Consider the following 16359-nt stretch of genomic DNA (forward strand, 5'->3'; position numbering starts at 1 on the left):
AGACTAGAGAGAGAAGGCAGCTAGTCATCACCACCCACCGCCAACTCTTGAGCTACTCTTTTACCAACGAATAGTGGGATTTACTAATGATAGTCGTCGGTACTATAGAAAGGCCTCTTGTATTTTTATGTTTGTACGTGCTGTGTAAAGTTGTCTGTGTGTCTGTTTCCAAAATACGTCCTGTTAGTAGTTTCAAAATATAGCAGCCTTTCTCCATGTTTGTTGTTATCTCTCTGAGCTGAAATTTTTTTTCTTTCTCTACAATTATGGTTCTACACTTCAGCTCTATACTTTCAGGTCACAAGTGCGTTATAAGAGTGTCAGACAAATTCTACTACTTGATTAACCTACGTCTAGTCGGCACAAAACAGAATCTACAGATATATATAAAGATCCTGTGACAAGTAATTTATTATTTTGTAAATACATACAATCTGTTCTTCTGAAACTACTGTGATATTTTTCTTTGTGTGTGTGTGTTTAGTTGGTACTCTGGTCTGTCTTATAGAAAATTTTTATCCCTCTATATACGTGTTTTTTGTGTTATTTTTGAGAGCATGGGCTGAGAAAGTTGGATATAATGGAAAATTCACGTTCCGAGAAACTATGACGCTGACATAGATTTTACGGTCTAGACTTTCACACCGATTAAAGATCCTATCTAAACATTGAAATATACTGTGTAAATATTTGAAACTTACGTATAGTAATTTCAAATATAGAAATCTCAAACCCAGTTTTTAAGCGTCGTAAATCCAGTGACTTATCGCTCAGCCATTTTAGAGATCAATTATATATCAGTAACGTTTTTTTCAGAACAAGTGAATCTCATTTTTTATTTGGAAGTCACAATTATTTGTTTTCTAAATTTCTCGCAAAGCTACACGAGAGCCATCTGCGCTAGCCGTCCCTAATTTAACAGTGTAAGACTAGAGAGAAGGCAGTTAGTCATCACCCACCGCCAACTCTTGGGCTACTCTTTTACCAAAGAATAGTGGGATTGAGCGACACTTATAACGCCCCCACGGCTGAAGGGACAAGCATGTTTGGTGCGACAGGGAATCGAACCCACGACTCTCAGATTACGAGTCGAGTGCCTTAACCCACGTGGCAATGCTAGGCCTAGAAAGTCACAAAATAAATTGTTAATTGAAATTGTCAGTGTTCAAGAGTTTAAATAAATTTCTTTTTTGTCTCTAAGCGAAAGCAATGAATCTTTTTTGTCGTTTAAAGGTGGTTCATTATGTGAAAAATCAAAATGTTTACAATGAAACTAACCTTTGGCAGGATTGATCTAACATAATAACAAAAACAACATGGATGCACTGAGTTAGAAAATAAATTATTTAGTGCGTCACAATTATATGGGTAAAAACATATTTCTCTCCATATATGTGTGTGTGTATATACGATATCTAAGTAATATATAAATCGTAGTTCGGTTCTATAATGCATAAAATCAACCTAAACCAGATTCAAATACAAAATGACTAAAATAATCTGCAAAGTAACAGATCATAAAAGAGAGCTTTCGAACCCAAAACAACTGAATCTAGTTATATATGTATATAATATATACATATCCTTGCTTCGTTATCAAGACAAGGGAGAATTCGAAGCTGCTAGACACACTTCGAAATCAGCACTCATTTTTATTAAACAAAAAAGATGACTACAGAAACCCGAACTACTGCCATCTCATTCTGCCACATCAATTTCACCCCACCCCCTTTCAAAACAGATCAAATGGCATTTTTATTTTCTGGTCCGGTTAAACATGGTGCTTGTGGCCGATGCTCGTGTACAAAGAAGAGTGTACGAATGAATAATTTACTAAGTTCTATACTCTACTAGTGACCTTAGAGGAAGCTTGCTGTAATGTGATGTCGAGCAATATTACGTAATCGTGGTCATTAGGCTAAGCACGATCAATAATAAAGGAAAACTTCCCGCGATCAGCATGGGACATGTAGAAGTAACAAAGTGAGATTAGCCACAGTTTATTGTTGTTATGTAGTGTGTTATTATGTGGCAGAAAATCAACAACGTCTATACTGTGTTCTACGAAAACATTTCTTTCGTGTAATGATCTACTGAGAAATGTTAATTGTTTGTTTGTTTATCATTTGTTTTTGAATTTCGCACAAAGCTACTCGAGGGCTATCTGTGCTAGCCGTCCCTAATTTAGCAGTGTAAGACTAGAGGGAGGGCAGCTAGTCATCACCACCCACCGCCAACTCTTGGACTAATCTTTCACCAACGAATAGTGGGATTGACCGTCACATTATAACGCCCTCACGGCTGAAAGGGCGAGCATGTTTGGCGCAACGGGGATGAGAACCCGCGACCCTCAGATTACGAGTCGCACGCCTTAACACGCTTGGCCAGAAATGTTAATTTTATATATTTTATATTTTGGGGAAAAAAATACTTAAAATGGTATTTCAATATATTACTTTCTGTAGAACAATTTATGTACGTGACGTTTTACGGGAAGACCTCTTGAATACGATATTTTTTATTTTTTATTGCAGAAAATATTTCTTCTCCACTTACTGTGATTTTGTGCTAGAGGGCACGCGTGTATCGATGTTTTTACAAAGCTAGTGTAAAATTCCCGGATGATGCAGATTTTTGAAAAGCTCTCTTTGTTTATTAAACTTTCTACGATAATTTTTCGTTTCTTGGCGTGGCTGAAGTAAGTAGAATTTTTAAACCAAAGAAATAATGCTGGATGAATTATCGGAAAAAAAAATAGCAAGACAAAAAATGAACGAAACAATAATTAATAAATTGTTATAAATAAACCCCTAAAAACAAGTTGAAAAAATGAATTTTATTCAATCTTATGTTTAAGGATAAATATACTTGTAACAGTCTCGTATGACATTTGTTTAAGATGAAGTACTAAAACACAGTTATTTTACAAGTCAAATAATGTGAAAAAGACGAAAAGTAACCTATAAGACAGCAGGTAAATATTTATTAATCGGAATGATATAAAAGGCAAAAAGGTAATGTTTCACTATTTTAAGCTAAAAAGATCTATAAGTTATGAAGTAACTTTTGCTGTGTATTTACTTAGAATAAGATACGAAATAGGAAGGAAATGTTATTGTGTTTTTCCTTAGAACAAGCTATGAGAAATTAAAGAGTTTTGTTTAAGTTGAAATAAGCTACGAGGCCTAACGGAAATAGTATTATGCTTTAGCTTGAGATAAGTTATAAGACCTCAAAGAAATGTTTCTGTACTTTACTTTGAAATAAATTATTGGACTTGAAAAAAAAATGTTTCTATACTTTAATTTGGAATAAGTTATAAGACCTAAAGGTAAAGACACGAACTGAAATTTTTCTGTTGCATGTTACATCATATCACTTTGTGTAGCCCAAAGTGAAATATTTCTTAGTTTTTTGTTTGTTCGAATGCTTTGGTTGATTTTGGAATTTCTCGCAAAGCTACGCGAGGGCTATCTGCTCTATCCGTTCGTAATTTAGCAGTGTGAGACTAGAGGAAAGGCAGATAGTCATCAACACCCATCGCCAACTCTTGGGCTACTCTTTTGCCAACTAATAGTGGGATTGAGCGTTACACTATAACGCCCCAACGGCATGTTTAGTGTGACAGGGGATTCGAACCCGCGACCCTCGGATTACGAGTCGAGTGTCTTAACCACTTGGAAATGCTGGGCCTAATATTATAAGCAAGGACTTAAGAATATAAGAATATAAATTCCATTTTTTTAAAGATAACCAGACAACTTTCTTAGTCCAGTGAATTAAAGTATTATAAACTGAAAATAACAGAAGTAAAATATCTCTCTATTATCAGAACAGGGAGAAGACACTATAGTACGACGTGTTAAATGTATTTACAGTGGTTTTTCTTTCATTTTTTGGGGGAGAGAGATGTTAAAGAGAATACTGAGTAAAAAAAAAAGCTACATAAACAGAGTTTGATTCATGATAATGTATAGAATATCTCTTTATTTTAAATTAACCAGGCAGGATACGGTGTAAGTATAAAAGTAACCATTTCTATCTTGTAAACATATATTCTTGGCCTTCTATTTCCTCGTGTTTTGTGGATATTTATGCTGGCGTCTAAAGCTGAACCTAATGCTCAACTACATCCTAAGCGTCGCTTTTGATCGTTGTAACGTTCTACTGATCCCGCCTCATTCTGTTTGAAAACTCCTGAGTTAAAGAGATGACTTTGAAATTCGGATTTCATATTATAAATCATACGGTTGTGTAAGTTTCCATCAAGACAGCTATAGAAACTGAACAGTGATTGGTAAAACTTGATTTGTTGATGGTCGCAGATTCACCGAGAGATGCCCAGAACTTGGCTAGAAGCCAAAGAGATGACTTAATGGGCTTAATGTTATGCATGCAGGCACATTTTTCGACGGGTTTCTGCAGCTTTTCATGACATTTCCTATGCATTACATTTCGTAAGATTAGTTCGTTTGACGTTTCTAATTATAAAAAGAAAGAACATTGTGTAAAATTAATAATATTATATGTTACACTAAGCTAGTTCTTAACATGTAAAAATATTACCTTTTAAGAGCTTAACAACATAACTTATCTTCATCTAGAAACACGTTTTGTGCTTAATATAACTAAACTTATGTATTATAATAGAAACTCTTATGATAACTGTAAAATCAACATGGGAGAGATATAAATACAATAACATTGGCTTCAATGTAACTAGGATAAAATTTCAAGCCAGAGCGTTGTAAACACGTGATGGCCAACTAAATTCAAAGACTCTAAAAGCAGTAAAGATAGATATAATAGGAGAAATACGCGCACAAAAGGAAAATCTGCACAATGGGGAAGATACCCCATCTGTCACATTTTAATTATATTTCGTTACTTACCTCCCAAAAGAAATAAAAGATAAAAAAATTCATTTTAAATTACCAGTAAAGGTGAGTGATACAGCCTACAATGTTCCGAAATCACAATTTGTTACAAGTTAAAGACATGAGGAGAAAGACTGATGAATAATCCTTGAGTGTTCGATTTTCGGTTTCAGATTACAACCAAAAACAGATTAATACCATAAAAGAATTTCGACATCAAATTAAGCAGTATAGTACTAAACTGAAAGAAGTTTAACTCCATCATAATTTCAATAGTTATATATATATATATATATATATGGAGAGAGAGATAATCAATTATACATGGTTTGGATAAAACAATATACTTTAAAATGTAATAATGTTTTTACACATATTAAATGGATCAGGTATACAACTGACTAATTCACTAGTTATTCCAAGATACCTGTATTATTTTAATATGCATAAGTGATCACTATTCCACGTTGGTTGCCAAGTAACGTGTAAAGGATGTGTGACTTAGATGACGTCACAAAAAACAGATCGCAGAAGTCCGATTAGTAGGCACTTTAGTGATTTAAACTATTCAACGTCCAGGCTCTGCATGAGCAACTGCATGTTACAGCGTCACGATCATCCCATAAGTCTCACTGGTTTGATGTAAAAGTTGATTTACGTCAAATTATATTCCCGAGTAACGAAACCGTATTCTTTAGCACGTCTTTAACGAATTTGCATGTAACATACCGTAAATGAGCGAAGCACTTCTAACGGCTAAAGGTGAATATACACAGGTTTCTAATGTGTTTTTTTTCCATAACCTGTAAATAAATATAAGACACAGTTACAAATTAGATCTAATGGTCTCAGTAATGTGTGAAAGTGTTATTGTTCATAAGCAACTGATACAATGTTTACAAAAAACCTGGTGGTGTGTGAGAGCTTTTCGACATTGGTCCATTAAATAATTATCAGAGGGCAGTAGCATATTTCTTAAATGTGCATTAGGATGACAATGCCTAATGAGTTAAAACTAATATGCGAGAATCCTACCACTTATCAATGTTCACTAAATGGTGGCACTGTACTCTTCCATTAGATGTGTGTGTGTGTGTGTGTTTTTTCGTATAGCAAAGCCACAAAGGGCTATCTGCTCAGCCCACCGAGGGGAATCGAACGCCTGATTTTAGCGTTGTAAATCCGGAGACATACCGCTGTACTAGCGGGGGGTCCATTAGATGGGAAAACAAACTTTGATAACTTCTTACCAAAATAACGATCTGTCTTATGACCACCAGGAAGTCCCTTACCCATTAGTTAAGGCAGAAATATCTTCTCAAACTGTGGTGCCCGAAAGCGATGTGTCTTCTCAAAGAGGCCACCAAAAACTGAAACTGTGTTTTCTAGACATTTCCAGTAACATAGCGGTCTAGTACATTTTAAAAGTCTACTAGGTGGCAGTACTGAGCCATCTTGAAGTACCCAATAGACGGCTGCACCACCTCTTCTAAAACTTCAACAAATTACTATTATTAAACTTTTTTAATAATATTAACTTTCACCCTTGAAAACTTCATTTGATGTAGTACCTTCACTTCAAAACAATCTATTCCTTGTAAAATGGTGTTTCCTTTTATAAAGGTGACTAGATTATCGTACTATTACAAATGAGTCACTGGAAAGCCCTTCGCTTACTCTCTAAAGCAGTGATTTTCGAATCTCAGGTTGCGAGTTTGGCGGTAAAATAAAATCATATTTTCAAGAATGAAATAAACAAAACTTAATGGACTGAGTGAACAACATTTCGAACATATAGGTTCGCGAAGATTCGAGATATAAGGTGGGTCGACTCTGAAAACATTTCGGAAGCGGTGAACAAAAAGGTCCAATACATAGTACTGTCCAGTTAGATGACCATGACATTCTTTACATGTTCCACTAAACCTAAAGAATAATTTTTAATCTCTTTAAAAGTGTTTTTATTTTGATCATTGCACCACTTCTAGTGACTTTTTTTTTCTCTGACTTCAACAGTTGTTAATCAACATTATACAATCGAAGTGTATGACAAGTTTGCTAACGCTGGGAACACAGCAGTTTTGTACTGTCATATACCTGATCATGTGAAAGATTTCGTCACAGTGACGTCATGGACTGAGAAACCAACTGGAACAGTCATCCAACCTACGAGTGTGATGGGTAAATATTTATTTTTTTTATTAGAATTATTTTCTAAGCACTAGTTTACATTCTTCCATATGGTTATGGTTTAAGTCTGATATAGCCCATATTTTTAAAACAAACTACAGTTCTGTCGCTGATATGATACAAATTAAGTTCGTGTGACTTATTATGTGTTTAAAATTACAAAATCACAATCTCACCATCTTGCTGAAACTGCTACTTCGGTCTCTAACTAGCAGCATCGAAAGTGCTTTTGTCGCTGGTTCTAACCACAATCTTAATGTAAGTTGCTGTAGTTTCAAGGAAAGAATGTGAAAGACTGTATTTTATCAGTTCACTTACCTTCATTGCAAAGTTAAGTAGATTGTCTCGGAAGGCGCCTTTAGACTCACGAGTTCCAGCAAATAAATATGCAGGCAACACCTGCCAAGTGTGTCAGAACACGTTTTAAGAGTTGTGACATAGTTGTCAAATCTAATTATTTTCAAGATCAGGGCTAAACGATATGGCAAACGTAGTCATTGTATTAAGATACTGTATGATGGGCTACAATTTAAAACTGTAATGTAATCATTCCTAGATACACGAATTAATTTGTTTATTATAATACTAACACTACTAATCTCGTTTCTTTTGAGACATTTTTTTATATATTTATCCACAAATAAGACGAATGACAGTTTCAATGTGTCAATACAAATATGAAAACACAATAAATTTATTCTTTTTTTTTTAATCTTTCCTGATGTTTTATTTGTTTGTTTTGAATTTCACGCAAAGCTACATGAGGGCTATCTGCACTATCCGTCCTTAATTTAGCAGTGTAAGACTAGAGGGAAGGCAGCTAGTTATCACTACCCACCGCTAACTTATGGGGCACTCTTTTACCAACGAATAGTGGGATTGACGGTACATTATAATGCCCCCACGGGTGAAATGGCAAGCGTGTTTGGTGTGACGGGGATTCGAACCCGTGACCCACAGATTCGAGTACAGCGCCCCTAACCAACAAGCCATGCCGGCGCCAATATATTTTAGTGTGACCTATGCGTCCTATATTAAATCATATAATTCTGTGTAACATGAAAAAAAAATGTTATGTTCCCGTAATGTAAACTGTAGACCCTGAAATAAAATGTTTGTATTGTGTGTTAAATCGTATTATTACTCCATGAAATGTGAAATATAGATCTTTAAATCTAAAATATATAGTATGAAATAAAATATTTCCGTATTGTAAATTAAAAGGAACGTGTGTGTGTTTTCTTAGAGCAAAGCCACATCGGCTTATCTGCTGAGTCCACCGAGGGGAATCGAACTCCTCCTTTTAAGGTTGTGAATCCGCAGACTTGCCGCTGTACCTACGGGTAAACTGAAAGGAATGTTGTCGAGCGCTTTAACTATCTAGTCATGTCGGGCCGATACTTTCTGACGCATTTGAAGCATAATCGTCCATTTCTATTTGCGCCTTATGTCACAAGTTGTTGTGGGGATCCAGTTAAATCACGTTTCGATGAAATTTTATAGAAGAGCTCAGACAGACACTTCCCAAAGGTTAAACTTCATTTTAAAAACAGTGACACAAACGATTCAGTTTTGGCGGTCATTTCAATTTTAGCGCCATAATTCTGCGAATAAAGATTTAACAGAGTGAGGGAAGGTAGCCAAACACGTGATTTGACTTTATCAAACGAGAATGGCGTTTACTGTCGCTGGTAGCACAGGTACCTTTGGATCGGATGCACGGTTTGTGTGTTTTGACTCAAATTATTTAAAATGGCGGTCTACTCCTACGTTTATAACTTTATTTATTAAACCGGACATTGTCAGGCATTGAAATATCTTACGTTCTTAACTATTGGTTGTTTGTATTTAAGCCGTAAATAAAATTGTTTCTATATTAATTAGATCAAACACATTCTGTATGTCTGTATTATTATTTTTTACTTAAATGTAGAATTTTTCCAGTTCTCTCTACTTAATTATTTATGAAGATTATCTGATTCATTCAAAAAAAAGCTTGTAACAACCTGAAGCACAAAGCTTATAAAACATTTTTAAAAATATGCCGTTAAAAGTTGCTTCGTTCTATAATTCGGTTGTCATGGTCACAACTTGAAACTTGCGAGAGTACGTTACTGCTGCCTTTTATTTTTATTTTTTTTAGCATAAGCGTGCGTGGGTATTTTGTACAATGGATACCGTAAGCCTAGAAGCCTTTTTAAATAAATCATCAGTTTAAAACTTTCTGTCTACATATTGCGTGGCAACACACGACTTGTGATAGACTTCATCTTTCTAGTTTAAAGTTGATTTGTCGAAGGCTATAAATTACTAGAAATGAAAGTTCTTTGCTCTCTAAGTTACTTTGATTTGGTACATTCTTCACAAAGACCTGATAGGTTTTGTAATAGCGGTTGATTAGTAGCCTAATGTGTCTAACTCACGCGACGAAACCAAACTGTCAGGACGCAAAGTGAGTGATTATGCTCGGGTTCTTTTCTGATTTAACATTAATTCCAAATTCAAACATGGAAAGGTTTTCCTATTCCAAACAAAGCACGTAGGCCTAAGCTTTTATATTATATGCGTGGGCGGATTATTTATTTAATAGTGAGATCTGTTTTATATTAAATTCCGGTGAAGCCTATATTTACACATCAGTGTTTTTCTAGAAGTCTAGCTTACTAGTAACGTTACGAGTTTATATAATTACAGTAAACTTCGCCTTGATCTCATTTTTAGCTCTTGAAACCTGTACATTGTGTGAATGTAGCGTTGGTGACATTTATAAAAAACTAGATCCTTGTCTGTAGTATATTAATTTTATAAACAAATATTTGTCAGTAAGATTTTTAGGAAAATTATTTCCTCATAATATAGGTAAATTCCTAAGACAACTGTGTACTGTCTATAATTTTTAACGTTGCTCTTAAAAATATACTCTTCAAAAAATAGAAACGCAAAAGGGATATTGTTTTTATTTTAAAGAGAAATATACGTAATAACGTTACAAGCTCAGAGTATGTGACGTTACACGTGTTAAGGCACTGATTGTCAGGCCAAAATGACAATAAAAGTTGTGCACTTTGAAAACGGAGGAAAACAACGGATTTTTCGCCAAAATGCATTCGTGTCCAACAAATTTGTTTGAGAGATCTGCATGTTCTGCAAGTGCAACATGTGCAAAATCCTTATGAAAGTGACGGGTTTTCGGTTTCCATAGCTCAGTGTTAAGCCAACGATACGCAATACAGTTACGCTAAGACTGACTGAAGCACAACGCAACAACGCCATTGGTCGCTTGAAAGCAGGCGAATCTCGATCAGATGTTGCCAGAGCTGTGAAGGTCCACCCAAGCACCATAAACAAGGCTATGGAATCGTCACCAACAACATGGATCAACTCGTGACCGTCCACGATCTAGCAGACCTCATGTGACCACGCCCGCACAAGATCGCTACATCCGGTTACGTCACCTTCGGGATAGAACCACCACTGCGACGTCTACTGCCTCAACCATACCAGGGCTGTGTAGGATTTCCGATCAGACCGTACGCAACCGTTGACGAGATTCTTAGGCCACATGTGCAACCCAGCATGGTGAACGTCAACGACGTTTTTCAACATGACAACGCCCGTCCTCACACAGCCCGACTCATCACTGTCTTCTTGAGACACCATAACATCAACGTTCTTCCCTGGCCCTCCAGATCACCAGATTTAAACCCCATCGAACATCTTTGGGACAAGTTGGACCAACGTCTGCGACGGCGACAACCTCAACCGCAGACTCTACCTCAGCTTGCAGCAGCTTTGCAGGCTGAGTGGACAGCCATTCCACAGGATGTGATTCATCATCTCATTGCTTCCATGGGCAGGAGATGCCAAGCAGTTATTGATGCTCACGGGAGGCATACTCGTTATTGACGTTGAGTGACGTTAAACTTCACATAGTGAGCGTGGACTTCGCCTTTGCAGACTTTGAATGTTCAGCAGTGAATGTGTAAAGTTTCACACATGTCATACAGAACTACCCGGAATAAACTTCTTAACAATTTGTCTCAAATTTTGCCTTTTGCGTTTCTTTTTTTGAAGAGTATAGAAACAATAATTTTAGTGGAACTCTTTAAGTTTGATCCAAACAAAGTAATCATTAAGTGCACATTAAATTTAACTTGGTTAACGTTATACACTTTTATTAACGATTTACAGCGGAAAGGGATTAAAATTATATATTATGCAGATAACGGAGGTGTAGGAGACATGTTAAAAGTAGGGACAAAGTTTAACCGATCGAAGCTGGGGAATGTAACCCTGAGGCGCATTTATTACGGCTTGTGGTACATGGGCTTCCTTAAGGGCCCTGGAAGCCCATGGGTTATGGATTCAAATTTATGCAAGTTCACTGTTTCCCCGAGAGTAACATTCCTAGTATTGAAGCTATTTTACTAGATTAAATCGAAAAGTCAGGGGTGAAAAACAAACATCTAAAAAAAATCTAAACATTGTACGCATTGAAAACACTTTCGTGTCTCCTGAATTGTGAAATAAATGTCTTCCGTTGAGGACTCGCAATTATGTCGAAGGTGCAGTATAGTTTCGTTCATTCCCCGTTTACAGTAAAGGAACAACAATAAGTTAAAGTTTACCTACCCACCATGTAATGTTGGAAACAATAAAACACATAAGTAATATTCAAACAATGCCAGGCTGTATTGATACATGGTTTTATGACTCGTGTACGGTAATGTTTATTCAGCTTCGTGACTCCTAAGATAGATTGACTAAAAACGAATAATTATTCTGAAAGCTGTATATATTTGATTAATGTCACCAATGTCTAATCGTTTTCTAGTAAATTTCTAGACCGACGTTGATACTAGTGTATACCTGATTCCTTTCTATGAATATCTAAGCACTTTCTCTCTGCTGGGATTTATAAAAGCTATAATGAAAACATTATTGTGAAGATAAGTGTCTAAACCGTAGTTCAGTTGACACCGTGCGTCATACAGTACGTCACTTGATTTTCAAACTTGGTCTCCCCAATCTAAATCACAGTTAACCCTAAGTAAACCAACTGTGTATTTAAATGTCCTTTTTTTCTGTTCGCTCTAAACCCCTATCTCACACCGCGTAATGTCGATGTTGTTAATTAAATTCTTCCTAATAAATGTGGTGCTTTCTATTCCAATTAATATTTCACCATATCTGTGTAAACTTATTTGTTTAGGATTGATATTTCTCTAAGCTCTGGTAAAAACGATATCAAGTCAGTAGAATCTGACAAATTTCTACTGACTTTTAAGATCCCAACTGACATTTCTTAAAATCACTAACGGTACTACTGTTTAACTTTTTTTTTTTTACCGACAGTACATCATAACACCAGTGTTTAATTACCATCTTTATATTCGATGTCTAGGCGCCAATGGACGGTACGTCATGTTTCCTACTGGTGAACTACATGTCAGAAGTGTTGACACTAGCTATTCTTACCGCGAATACTCTTGTCAAGCAAGACACCGGCTTATCGGAGAGGTGCTCACTAGCGTCACCTCGGGAAGACTTATTGTTAGAGGTAAATGTCATATAACACGTTTGTGTATATGTGTGTAAATGTCATATAACATATATATAAATTGTGAACATATTTGTAATGTTGTGTCCCTTCATAGTCATCATCTGGAACATGAAGAACATGTTTGTAATGTTATCAAACAGTCACTTCACAGTCGTCATCTGGAAGTACATGAAGAACATCTTTGTAATGTTATCAAACAGTCCCTTCATAGTCATCATCTGGAAATACATGAAGAACATGTATGTAATGTTATCAAACAGTCCCTTCATAGTCATCATCTGTACATGATTTTTGTAATGTTATCAAACAGTCAGAAGTCGTCATGAACATAAGAACATTTGTAATGTTATCATACAGTCCCTTCATAGTCATCATCTGGAAATACATGAAGAACATGTTTGTAATGTTATCAAACAGTCACTTCACAGTCGTCATCTGGAAGTACATGAAGAACATCTTTGTAATGTTATCAAACAGTCACTTCACAGTCGTCCTTTTTTGTTTGTTTAGAGAAACTGATTAGTTGTCATGTGATTATTGTGTAAATTTATGGAAGTTCAAATACACTTCCGTTTATCATGGCCATAAAACCTTTCATATTCAGACTTGGGACTATTTCTTGTAAGTTTCCAAAGGCTAGAAGAAAGATAGGTTGCTTAAGGGTGTTAAAAGAAAAACGAATTGAAGGAGAAAAGTGTGAGAGCGGTTTTATGAATACATAGCTCTTGTCCGTGTGTTTGTGTTTTAGGTTTAGAGTGGATTGGGTCGTATTCTCAATCACGTTCTGCACTGCATTCGATCGATATTGTGATTTGAGAAGCCATTCTGATGGAAAAAATAAAATGAGAGAATATAATTTCTTATATGTTTGTTTTATCGCTAAGTGTAGGACGTTGTTTATTATGATTTTATATTATTGTATCTTACAACGATGTAATAACAAAAACAGAAGCTGATTTATTTAGAGCAGCGGCTATTAATTCCAGTATTTTAATTGTATTAATAATTATTAGAGTCGATATAAGCATACACTATAAGCCTTAAATTGTATTCAGTTGTTTAACAAGCGTAACTGTGTAAGGTATTTAGAAATAGTTATATCAAATATAAGTTTGTTCCAGTATTTCTGCGAATACAACAAAAATTAGTTTTCTTGTATATATATATATAAAATATTCATTTTTATCCTTTTACAATAAGTAATTAATTTCTGTGGAAATGTTACTCTTAGTTTCTTCGTTTGTTTGTTTTTTTTAATTTCGCGCAAAACTACACGAGGGCTATCTGCTCCAGCAGTCCCTAATTTAGCTGTGAAAAAAAAAAAATTAAACATCACCACTCACCGCCAACTCTTGGGCTACTCTTTCACCAACGATTGACTGTAACATTATAACGTCCTCACGGCTGAAAGGGCGGGAATGTTTGGTGCGACCGGAATTCGAACCCGCGATCTTCAAAGTACGAATCGAGCGACATAACTTCTTGGCCATGCCAGGCCCGATGCTGTCGGTAAATAATAGGAGAGAGAAAAGTCATCCTTATTTGTTCACCCAACTAAAACATCACTTTTTTCCAAAAACAATTAACTAAACGTGTTTAGCTTCACAACAAGGCCCGGCATGGCCAGGTGGGTTAAGGCGTGCGACTCGTAATCTGCGGGTCGCGGGTGCGAAATTCGAAAACAAACAAAAGCTTCACAACAATTTGTTGTTATTGCTCCTGATCGACAAACTCCAGTTTACAAATACTTATTACTTAATATTTTATTGGAAAATATACTGGTACCAAAGCTTACTGTTTTCGTTATCTGGCGACTAATGTCATTTGTTTGCTTTACTGTTTTCGTTATCTGGCGACTAATGTCATTTGTTTGCTTTACTGTTTTCGTTATCTGGCGACTAATGTCATTTGTTTGCTTTACTGTTTTCGTTATCTGACGACTAATGTCATTTGTTTGCTTTACTGTTTAAGCAACAAACTTCAATTAGCCAAAGTTATCAAAATTATCTTCCACTAAAAAACATATTTCTAACAAAACACGGCGCAGATAGCCTAGTTTCTTTGCGCCGTAAAACACCAAAACAATGAACTAAATAACAAAACCCAGTTGACAGTCACGTTTTGACGCGCATCACAACAAACGTCGATGTACTAAAATACATTACCTTTGAACCATTTAGCGGGAATTGTTTGTTTGTTTTGGAATTTCGCACAAAGCTACTCGAGGGCTATCTGTGCTAGCCGTCTCTAATTTAGCAGTGTAAGACTAGAGGGAAGGCAGCTAGTCATCACCACCCACCGCCAACTCTTGAGCTACTCTTTTACCAACGAATAGTGGGATTGACCGTCACATTATAACGCCCCCACGGCTGGGAGGGCGAGCATGTTTGGCGCGACGCGGGCGCGAACCCACGACCCTCGGATTACGAGTCGCACGCCTTACGCACTAGGCCATGCCAGGCCATTTAGCGGGAAACAAATATTAATTATTTTCGTCTACTTTGAAATAAGAATTCAACTTTATCTTATTCCTACAAACATTAATATATCAAATTTCTTATTTCCCCCTCCCTTTACGTAAAAATATCAATTTGAATATCAGCTTCACTAGCTTCGAAACGTTTATTTTTTACAGGAGAACTTGTCGTAGTTATTGAATTGTCGTTACGTTCTACTGCTAAAACACGAATTCGGCGAAGCTCTTTGCTCACTGTTGCCAAACATCGAATTACGAAGACGCGTTACTTCTGTTACTAACTGAAAAATTTCAGTTGCTCAAACAAAAATATCGCAACAAATTTTGGTTGACCAAAATTCGGAATTTTTATGTTAGCAACTGTCTTCAAGTTACTAAAAATTCGTCACTTTTTATACCTCCCCCTTTGTTTTTGATAAATGTGAATATGACAGTAATTTAGTCAGTCATTTGATGATTCGACAGAATATATTTATGGATTTATTTTCGTCACCAAAACACGAATTTCATGAGGAAAAAAATGACACAAGGCCTAATATATTCTTCGATTCGCTACCTCACTGCACCATCAAAACCTGAACACTAGTCAATCAAAATACGTTATTTTCGTAACGAAGGTATTCGAAACTTTCTTCCGACGTAGTTTTCTATTAATATAGTTATGTTTTTAGATAGACAGATAGAGTTACGTCAAGATCTCGATCGTTCCGGGCTGTTTCAGGTCGATTAGGATTTATCATAAGACGTTTTTCTTTTATATGGCTAAATTATTTATGTTGTGCTCGTTTACTGTAATATGTAGCCACCCATGAGTTTTGTTAACTTTAATCACTACGGATACGTAAAGAACGCGAGCTGACCTGTTTAAAATTGAGCTTCTTTATTATTATTTAGAAAGGTAACATAAGACGACATCGTATGAAGAAGATTAGCCTTATTTGTATTTTCGAGTATAATTTTGAAGTAAATATATAAATATTATTACACATGTTCAAGAAATGATTGGCTAAATACAGAAGTGCCAACGGTAAAACAAATTTCGGAACCTTGCAGTATTTAAAATGAATGAAGTTTATATTTTGTACATGAAAAATTTTGTTCTTAATCAAGTTTAAATTCTTATTGTAAGATATATTTGTACCTAACTATGTTTAAAGCTGTGGTGCAAAATATTACGGCTATCTGCGCTAGTCGTCCTTAATTCAGCAGTGTAAGACTAGAGGGAAGGCAACTAGTCATCACCACCAACCGCC

General features: G+C 35.8%; 1 protein-coding gene across 1 annotated transcript in view; it reads left to right on the forward strand.

The window, feature by feature from the left end:
- Nucleotides 1–16359, forward strand: part of LOC143223633 (cell adhesion molecule Dscam1-like) — a 126710-nt gene that overhangs the window by 56789 nt on the left and 53562 nt on the right. Inside the window, exons 3-4 of the mRNA XM_076451832.1 lie at nucleotides 6894–7058; nucleotides 12472–12627. Of these exons, the coding sequence (XP_076307947.1) occupies nucleotides 6894–7058; nucleotides 12472–12627 (321 nt within the window). The remainder of the gene's footprint in view (nucleotides 1–6893; nucleotides 7059–12471; nucleotides 12628–16359) is intronic.

The sequence above is a fragment of the Tachypleus tridentatus genome, chromosome 8 (assembly GCF_004210375.1).
Source record: "Tachypleus tridentatus isolate NWPU-2018 chromosome 8, ASM421037v1, whole genome shotgun sequence".
In the NCBI taxonomy this organism is placed as follows: Eukaryota; Metazoa; Arthropoda; class Merostomata; order Xiphosura; family Limulidae; genus Tachypleus; species Tachypleus tridentatus.